At 40.4% G+C, this 10,556-nt stretch overlaps 1 protein-coding gene across 4 annotated transcripts in view; it reads right to left on the bottom strand.

Annotated features, from left to right (window-relative positions):
• Nucleotides 1–10,556, bottom strand: part of robo3 (roundabout, axon guidance receptor, homolog 3 (Drosophila)) — a 174,849-nt gene that overhangs the window by 35,428 nt on the left and 128,865 nt on the right. For 3 of the 4 annotated variants that reach the window (XM_008428408.2, XM_008428409.2, XM_008428412.2), the window contains exons 3-7: nucleotides 8,560–8,717; nucleotides 7,540–7,660; nucleotides 5,263–5,401; nucleotides 4,972–5,099; nucleotides 2,503–2,514 (exon numbers count right to left, since the gene is read on the bottom strand). In XM_008428408.2, coding sequence (XP_008426630.1) covers nucleotides 2,503–2,514; nucleotides 4,972–5,099; nucleotides 5,263–5,401; nucleotides 7,540–7,660; nucleotides 8,560–8,717 — 558 coding nt within the window. The remainder of the gene's footprint in view (nucleotides 1–2,502; nucleotides 2,515–4,971; nucleotides 5,100–5,262; nucleotides 5,402–7,539; nucleotides 7,661–8,559; nucleotides 8,718–10,556) is intronic. The other variant, XM_008428411.2, reaches the window with a different exon arrangement.

Below are 10,556 nucleotides of genomic sequence, written 5' to 3'. Positions count from 1 at the left end.
ACACACACACACACACACACACACACACACACACACACACTTCCAGTAGGAGCTCCTTTGGGGGCTTAGATATGACAGGCAGCTGTCAGAGTCCCAGACGCTGTTTCACACATGTTGCCTCCAACAAACACTCCCCTACGCCACGACGACCGCCGCTTGCTCGTAACACACCCCTGCTCTTACATTTAAACATTATTTCTTCCCTCAGACTGTTTTCACTCCCAAATGAAGACTGAGTACTTGGTTATTTCCACGGAGTTATGTATTGCAGTCAGGCTATAATTCATCAGAGCTTACATTTAATTGGAAGGTAGCCTTTTTTTTTCCCTTTTCTTTTGTTGCCCTGAGCTCCAACTTCTTTATCCAACATCAATAAAGGAACTTAAAGAATGATGATGCTTTAAATAGCCCAAGAAAGAAAGCTACTGCAGCAGCAGGACTTTGATTATTTTCTAAAGTCGCAGCACCTTGGGGAAAGAGAAGAACAACACTCAGAATAAGAACATTTCAAAGCCTCGCTCGTCTTCAAAGATATATTTTCTTCGCTGTGCGTTCTTGTTTGCCAATGAAATTTCATTTTCAGATTTAAATGAGTAAGAAAGATGTACCGATCAAATGTAAGTTCAAACCTAAGGATACAATGAATCTGTCTAGTTTTCTCTCTTGCTCCGTGCTCTGGAAGCACATGGTTTCAATCAAGTGTAGGATTAGAGGATTCATTTGGATCACGGATAAACCGACGCTTCTGTGTTGTCTGGACATGCATGTGTTCACAGTCAGTGCATTATTTCACGTGTTGTTTATGATTATGAAGAAGCGGAGTCCTCTGCACCATCAAGCCAAGAAGGTTTTCCACCTGCAATGCAATATATATGTTGTAGAGCTCAACTTGAAAATGAGCATATCCGTCAGATGGAAGAAGGGGGAGAAAAAACTAAATCCTAACATTTTAGCATTCAGCTGTTATTCTAGCGATTTCCTGTAATCTGCTCCTAGAAGCCAAATTGGCAGAGAAGTTGGAGAGAATCTTCTCAGTCAGGTATCAGACAGCATATCATAATTAATATTAGTTATGGTACAGATCAACAAGTGGTGGCAATATGGGACAACAGTGACCTTACAAAAGCTGGGAGAAGATAAAACGGTAAAACATGGCCGCCGTCATTGTTACAACAGCCTCTCCATATATCTTGTCTGCCTAAAATCTCCCAAAACCTTTTAAACATTAACCTCCACTTGTTACTATGGCAAAATGTGTCACAAAAATAAAACAAACAAACATAAAAAAACGAACGGTAATGTAAGTAGTACGCTTACAGGAGAACACGTTATGTTCTGATGAAATGAATCTTGAATTTTTCGGCCACAATCTAAAAAGGTAAGTTTGACAACAAGAATCGACTATTGAACATCATGCCCATAGTGAAACATGGTAGTGGCAGCATCATGCTCTGGTGTTTCTTCAGATGAAACTGGGGTTATAGTCAAAAAAGCAGCTACATTTGAACATGGTATGGTGGCCCAGAAGGGTCAGCAAAATGTAAAAGTGACTTTCTGGTCTTTCGGGGTTGCAAAACAGTAATTTTCAATAATTAACATCGACTGTTACTTTCAACTTTCTACAGTGACTTCTAGCTCAGTTCAATGAGATGTTCTATACAAATGTCACACTTAATTGCATCACTCCAGCATGACTTACTCAAGTCTTTAAATGTGTTAAGAGCTGAAAATCTTTATCTCACCTCATCCCTTCTGACAGGCAGAATGGGCCTCAGATAAAACGTTACTTTTTTCCCCCCTTTAAAGAAACATTAATGTTGGGTAGAGAGCATAACCGCCACCATTAAGAACCGCCGTATAAACCTTTTCCTGAAAAACGGCACGACTCCACTGTTTATATAGTCTGAACAGCAGCCGACTGAAAGCCTCTGCCTCAGTTTAAGCTCCTGACCTCAATTACATGTTTGTCTTGAAGGAATGCAAACAGGAAGCTCCGCACACCAGAACATCGGAGAGTTAAAACTAGTAAGGAATCCTGCTTCTGTGTCCCCGACGGACATCTCGTTCACAGACACACAACAGAAATTAGCACACATTTATCACTTCCACGTAGATGCATTTCAACCCAGAGAGAAAATTGAATTCTTCGGGTAGGTTGGATTAATCGGAATTAAACTGCAGCCACATTGCCTCCTTTTAATTTATTTGACAAAGGCTGAAGGTTTGGATTCTGAATTTAAGATTCCTGGTATTAATGGGAGCCCTGCTTCTTGCTTCCCAAGGTCCAATCGTTAGATGACGTGGCACGAGAGTGGTGGAAATAAAAAGCCTTCCTTCCTGATTGTAGAAGGGCTTCACTGCTAATTGATTATCCTTTTATGCTTTCAGGCAGACGAGCATCTGCGTTAGTGGCTGCTGTCTGAAACATGGCAACCCGAGAGGGATCGCTCACACACAAACACACGCAAATATACAAGCGATGGAATGAAATGGAATACTTACACGAGTGTCCGACTGCGATGGAGTGATGTTAGAGGAGGCGACGGGGTGGAGGAGGGGGGGGGGGAGAAGAAAAGTGAGACAAATGAGATGATGAACTGGTAATGACTTGGAACATTGAGTGAAATGAGAGACGCGTCGAGAACTTTCGCACCGATCGCTCCCGACTCGTGCCCGGCTCATCAGAAACTCAAAAATTCTAATTATTTTCCAATCAGTGAACACACCAATATCTGAGTGCTACCAGGTTCCATTAACCGCAACCCTCTTCAGTGAGGAAGTTGCTACTGAGGGAAGAAGAATTAAGAGTTAGTTATTTTTAGAATAAGTAAGTGGAGACATAATGCAAAAGGTTTGAAAGAAACTTTTCTACAATAGTACAACAAATGCGTTTCTATGATAGATTTGATTTGTTTTTGCAAGAGAGAGTGAGAATTACAGCAGATAACAGGAAGGCTAAGCATAGCACAGCATAGTTTCTGTATCCCATCATTTGTGTGACATGTCAGCCACTACCTGTCATTAAATCTTCTAGATGTGGATCTATATGCTGCATCGCAAACACAAGGGACGAACCGATTACAATATTTTTTTTGGAATATCTGGGCTTTAAAAAGCCTGATTTGCCGAATCCAACTTTGGCCGAAACTTTTTTTTTTCTTTTGTCAGACTATGGCAGATCAGACCAGTGGATAATATTGATTTCTCATGTAGGTATGAACCAATTGATGATCTCCGATCTCATAAACTTAAGAAAATTGGCGCAGATTTATCGTTGCTCCCCTAATATACGCCAAGTGATCCAGATAGATAATGTGTGCTTCCAGAGCATACAGCTGGGATTACAGAACCAAATGCATTTAAAGCTTTAAATACAAGCAAATTTGCAGAGTTAAAGTTGAAAAGAATATTGACGTGGCCAAACTTAAAATAATGATTCTAATAAAGTTAAACAGCTAATCCTAAAAGAAAGAAACAGTAGAGTGATGATCCAAATGAAGACACAGGTGAAGATGAGTGGAGACATTCAGTTTCCTGTTATACCCAATGCTGCCAGCTGTAACAATCAACCCACAATCAATTTCCATTTGCCTAAAAGCAGATGCTGGGAATCCCTCCTTCACTCGGAGACAAACTTCTGCTAGTTAAATGTTTCAGCGTTCACTTCTGCACCAGTGTGTTTTTGTACCGCTCTGATTGTCAGAGCGTTCTTGAAGTTATCATATTGGAGCGTATTGACATGTCTATCAGTCCGTTCTGTGGGTAGACGCTGGTGTCTGTACCGAGTAAAAAAAACACTAAATATTCCCTTTTATCATAGCAAATGACAGATTCCTCATCCGCTCGCTATTCTTCAAGGGACCGCCTTTATTCTCAGGCAATTTCGCTGCTTTTTGATCTTAGTTGTTTCTCCGCAGGGATGTCGAGTCGAGGCTTGAAAGAACCTTAAAATCCATTTTTTCCTCTTTATCTTTCTTTCAGTTGAACTTAACAATGCGTAACCGGTGAAATAATGTAGAATGCTTTCACTGGCAACTTGCTATTAACTTAACTTTGAACATGTTTTTAAGGCTTTTAAGAATTCACAATGTAATGATCAAAACAGTTGAAGAAACAATCAATCAAGAGTTTAATTCCAACCTGATATCCGATTGGCCAGCTGCTTGAGAAGATTTTCCAACTAACAACTGTAGTACCATGAACTAGAAATTGGTGGAATACTCATCTCTCTCCTTCAAAAGTAAAGCTGGTTTTATTATTGCCTTGAAGTTTATTCAAGCTGAATGGAAATGTGCCTGTGTACACTCATTGTACAAAGTCAGTAGAATATCGAAGAAGGAGCAATCATTGAGCTATTTAGTCATAATAACAAAAAGCATGTGTTAAGGTGCGACCTTCAAATGAACGAAAGCCATCTGCCAAGCATGGGGCAACACAGAGATATAGAGCAAACAACCATTTAAACACACACACACGCACGCACACCCAACTCTAACTTAAAGGAACCAGTTAACCTAAAAAATCATGTTTTTCAACTTTTCAAGTTCTGCCAAGAAGAACACTCAAATATTCAGACACAACTCTCCCAGAAGCTTGCTGAAGGCTGCACAAAACATGCGGTTGTGGTGCAACTTGCTACGGTACATTTACAAAAAGTTTGTGTAAGTTTAGCATATCTGTATATTGGAGCCTGGAAGCAAAATTTTGATGTTGGGGTAGATCACACTGGCTAAAATCCACATTCACATTCAAACGTGTGCTCTCACGTTTCTATATTATAGAAACCATTGAAGCTGTATGATGGTAAACCTCTTACATGGGAAAAAGAGCCATGTGCAGGTTATTAAAAGCCCCACATTATGTGGACAATCAAGCCCATAATGACTGAATGTAAACTTTCATTTAGATCTTTCAATTATGTTACAAGTCAGTATGTTTTTCACACATGTCAAAGAAATCCAGCAGCATTACCGTGTACTTGGAGAGTTCCGGAGGCCTCGGCTTTGCCCACGCTGTTCTCTGACACACAGGTGTAGGTGCCCTCGTCCTCAGCTCGCACCTGGCTCAGACGGAGGCTGTTGTCGCTGCGGATCTCAAACCTGCAAACACATCAACACCGGGGATGACTCTGCCCAAGAAATCTGAGAAAAAGTGGGTGCCCGCAGAAACTGTTTGCAAGCGTGAGCTTCCCTTCACACATGCATACATAATATCTGAATGTGAGATGAATTTTTGAAGCACTAGTGTTGTTTCTCTTTGTACCTGCCCCGGGGCAACTCTCCCTCTTCCCTCCGCCAGCGGACAGTCGGAGTGGGATCTCCATGTACCTCGCAGAAGAACTCCACCGTATCATCCGCCAGCACCACCTGGTTCACTGGTTGTTTGGTGAAGACGGGCCTCTCTGAAATCAGAACCGCTATTTAGATATGCAGCACCTGGATTTGGTGGTAATAAACCCAAACGCTTCAATGAAAACTTATTCTGCAGGGTCAGTTTTTGGTTTTAGCAGGAATATAGTCTCTGCTGACTAGATAGTAAATTAGTATAATTTTTTTTCTTTATTGAGTCATCTGGATGAGAGAATCTCAAATACACAGTACTTCTCAATGTAACAAAACATCTGATGTGGTTCCTGTGATTAGTCATTAACTCCAGAGCAAATCTTGTGAATGTCATTATAAATTAAAGGTTAATGTTCTCAGCAGACTGTAATAGATTGCTTCGTATTCAGGGCGTACGGCGTTTGTGGCCCATTGACTGGTGAGGATAAGCAACAACTCCCCTGTGACCCTGCAATGATTAACAAGCAAGTAAAAACAAACAAAAAAAAAGATTCATGCAATTTACCAAAGATTTTATATGGACAACAAAGTTTAATATCTGGAAAAAAAACACATCTGAGTATTTGAAGAGACCAGAAATGAAGCCAGGAGGCATTTAAACCCCTGCATGCCTTGTTGGACTCAGATGTGGGATATGCAGGAGAATTTCAGGGGATAAGAACTAAAGTGGGAATTGTGGTGGGAAGCAGGCAGGTTCATACAAACAGTTCCCTGCTGACATTTTGTACACAAGTGGAATTATTTATCACAATCCACTGCACAGCCCATAATAACCAATGCTGTGTGAGCACGGTTCAGTAGAAGAAGAGTCAATATACAACCTGATCAGGTTTTAATCGCTTTTATTCTCCAAGTTTGTGCACAGCGAGAATGAATTTGACCTCAGTTCTGCTTTACTTTCAGAGATGACATTTAAAATAAACATATACATCCATCCATCCATCCATCCATCCATCCATCCATCCATCCATCCATCCATCCATCCATCCATCCATCCATCCATCCATCCATCCATCCATCNTCCATCCATCCATCCATCCATCCATCCATCCATCCATCCATCCATCCATCCATCCATCCATCCATCCATCCATCCATCCATCCATCCATTTTCTCTACACCCTTGTCCCTTAGTGGGGTCAGGAGGGGTGCTGGTGCCTATCTCCAGCTAACGTTCCGGGCGAGAGGCGGGGTACATCGTGGACAGGTCGCCAGTCTGTCACAGTAAACATATACAACAAAACAAAAAACTAAAATTATTCTTTTTTTTCTACCTTGTAAACATCCAGGTTTTTTTTTTAACAGAATATAAAGATAAGGTTGAATTTGTGGCTGCTGGTTTACGCAAAAGCGCTCTGTGGCACCAACGCGAAGGGAGTAGTTTAAAAAGTTTGTGTCCAGGATGTGTGGGGTCTGCAGACATGTTAGCTGTCTCTATTCCTGACGCCAGCGATGCTAGACTTGTACAAGTCCTGAGTGGAGGAGTTTCTATGTTGCTCTAAATATAACAGCTTACCAAATAATGTATGTATGACATCAGTGAACACACGGATTATCATGATGTGTTCAATGTATTGTGCAGCAACAGACATAAACAATGACTTTACATGTGTGGTCTATATTACGTATGTCCCAGATCAAATGGATTTCTTAAATATGAATCAAGAATCAAAGACAAATCACTATTAGCTGCATTTTTAATAATTGTACCATCCTCCTCTGATTATTTTGAAAACATCAACATTTGACTCTTAAGGGAAACAATCATAAGTCCATAAGTCCATTAGGGATATTAAATACACCTAATTAGACATGTACACCCTGCAAGCTCTCATAAAGATTATCATGACTGCTTTAAAAAATTGTGACAGCCTGGAAAACACTAAAGTGTTACTGTTGCAATAAAGTGTAAAAGAAGAACAATGGCTGGTTGTGTGCTCCCCACAATCGATACACATTGTAAGAATGCTGCAGTCCCACTGAGCCGAAAGTCAGACAGGAGGAAAAAGAAGAGGGGTCAAAAGGGCAACAGGGAGAGAAAGATCGATGGTCTACTCCAACAGCTGGCAAGGAAAGGAAGGAGGTATAAAACAAAACCTCCACAGGGACTCCAAGAGAAGATCCTCAACAAACTAATGTGAAAAAAAAAGAACCAAATGCAGTGTGCTGTGATACAATCAATTTGAAAGTAACTCACCAAACACGACCAGTTCAGCTGGATCGCTGTCTTTCTCGCCAACCATGTTTGTTCCCACGCACACGTACATGCCAGCATCACTCTTTCTGGTGTTTGAAATCATCAGCTTTCCTCCTCGGATCTGAAAGCGACAGAAGCGAAGGAGGGAGGGCAGTGGAAGAGAAGAACGGAAGGAAAATACAAGAGGAGGTAAGAAGAGGATGAAGGGAGAAGTTTTGGGAGGAAGAGAAGACGAATGTAGAAAACGTGGAGACAGAATATTAAGACGTGTTGGTCGAGAGCAAAGCCACTCAGTCACGTTCAGGGTGTGATGTGACAGATGGCTCCCCCTGCGACGGCTTCCATGATTCGGCAATGATTCTAGCTGTAAGCTGATCGCCATGGAAACGCTTTGTTTTTATGGTTGTGCTGCACTTATGCACAATATCCCAAATCAATGTATGATGTGTTCATGTCTGATGGCCAAGTGTTTGTTCAGAGGGACAACCCCGTTTGGGTTTTATGGATACAACAGATATAGGCCAAATAACAACTTTCAACCAAGGTGATAGAAGACTTATGGCTTGGGGGATTGTTTTGCAGTTGACTTGTCACCTATAAACTTCTCTGCATAATTAAACATTCTACAGTGAAAGATGTCTTCCTGCAACACAAGGATTAACTTGAGCCCAGGTGTACATTTACAGCAGGAGCTAAAAACAATCTCCAAGTGTTTCCAAAAGTCCAAAATTGATTCTGGACTTTGACTGGAGGTCAAAGGTCTTTCTTAAGGTCTCATCACAATAAGACTTCAAGAAATTAAGATTGTCGGAAGAGGAAAATCAGCATAAAAAATTTGCTGAATAAATCAGACATTAGTTTGTATTCACCCAATTGTTGGACCTGTGCAAGACTAGATAATTTTTTATTAGGTCATGACATATAAGACGTGTTTATCTTCCCAGATGCTATTGTTAGCCTCATAAAATTACATTATTAAGTGTTTTTGGTTTTCTTGGGGTATGGCTGAAGTCTGCTTACAGTGATCCTTTCATCGCGATCGTTGACTCGGATGTTGTTTCTCTTCCAGGAGATGGTGGGTTCAGGATGGCCTCTGGGTGGGATGCACTCCATGACAGCGGGCTCACCTGCAGCCACCACCACATCGCTGGGTGTCTGACGGAAGTCGTCTCTCAGAACTGGAGGCACAAATAGATGCACAGTTAGAACAAGCTTCTACGCCGATGACACTGCCTTCGCGCCGTTGTGACATGGGGCTCTTACTAAAATCCCACATATTTATGTTGATCGGGCTTTTTGATATACACAATCTATACAGGAGTGTGTTACATCTTCGCTCACTGGCACTCCTGTCAAGAAGCTGAAAAGCACAAATCATGATGAGCCATTGTTGTTCAGACAGTACTTGACAGGACTGAATTGAAACATGGTGTGCATGTATCCCTGAGGTCTTCATTGCCTTCATATCATGAGTGTGTGGCATCCCAGCACATCAATAATGAAGACTCCAGTAGTTGAGGCACACAATGCCCTGAATTATTCAGCCTGACCTAAGCACACTCCCACAGACACACACCCACGCACGCACACACAAAGTCATAATCTAAACAAGCAAATTGAGTAAATCAATTTCATCAGCCACTGTAATTTACTCAGAATACAGAATTTCAGCTTGTATGCTTTCAGGGTATATATTTATGAGATGTGAACATTATTTTTAGGCCACACAGTTGCTTTTTTAAATACCTCTTTAGTCAACATTGTGAGTCTTGCTCTTCATATTTTAAAGGCTCTCAGATCGCAGATGTTCCTTACTTTAAAATAAGAGTCACAAACACAGCAGCTATAAAGGAAGCATGGTAGCTTGATTAAACAAAGCTGCATGCTGACACTACATAGATAGCTCTTCATGAGACTTTAAGAGTATTTTTGTTTGTAAGAGATGTTACTGCACCACTAGGTTTTAGGCAATACAAAAGCCTCATTAATTGGTGTTAGTACAATTCTAGACTAAACATTTTTGGGAATGTTTGGACACCATAGATGTCCTTTTTATTTTGTCTTTACTGACATTGCAGAAGGCATCAAGCATTTAATCTCAGCTAACATACGCAGCATTAAAGTTTATATTTTAACCAAAATCCATCAATGTATTGTTTCTTGCCATAACCAGCTTTTCAGTAACGATATGTTCGTATGTAGACATCTTCAGAGTTTGGGTGATCAAAAAAACATCACCCAAAAAGTCAGCTGTGTCACAATTATTATTATAAAATTCTTTTAATTTTCAAAATAAAGTGACAAATAATGAATTTCACCCATGGCTCTCCTCATTATTGATGAATCTCGAGGCTGACCTAGATATTACTGGCTTGTTTACCTTAAAAGCTTTAAGCTACATCATAAATTAGCAGCTTTATTTGTACCGACAGCTGCTCACAGTCTTCTCCATATTCCAGCTAAATAAGCTGTCAAGTGCATCAGATCTCTGGGAACGTACTCTTTAATGCACTGCATGCGAGCCTGACAGCTAAAAGTAACAGAATTAATTTATTCCTGTTGCATTAAAGGTCTGCCTGTAAAACCTGATAGATTTGCTTTGCAGAAGAAGGATTTTGTAAGGTATTCACTAAGTTTCCGGTAACTGCTCGTATTGTAATTGAATTATTTCTTATCTTTTAGGCTCAAACAAAATGTTCTTTGCAATGTCCTTTGCGTATTTGATGCCATGAAAGATTAGTACGAAGCCTGCCTGATGCTTAATGTCTTATTGTCCTGTCTTACTGTGACTGAGTTGCATTCATACACGCTTGAGTGTTTGAAGTTGTGGAGCTGAAATTCCCCAAATAAATATATAAAAACAAATTCAGCAGTAAGAACAACATGGTCCCATTGTTAATAATTAAAATGTCCAAAAGCACATCCAAACTCGAGTACTTCTTGCTTTTCTCCCTAGGATATCATTAAAGAACTTTAATTTGAACAATGGAAAAAATAAATAAATAAATAACATATAT

This window comes from Poecilia reticulata, linkage group LG14 (assembly GCF_000633615.1).
Source record: "Poecilia reticulata strain Guanapo linkage group LG14, Guppy_female_1.0+MT, whole genome shotgun sequence".
In the NCBI taxonomy this organism is placed as follows: Eukaryota; Metazoa; Chordata; class Actinopteri; order Cyprinodontiformes; family Poeciliidae; genus Poecilia; species Poecilia reticulata.
Note: the sequence above shows the minus strand (reverse complement) of the source record. Positions and strands in the feature narration are given on the sequence as shown.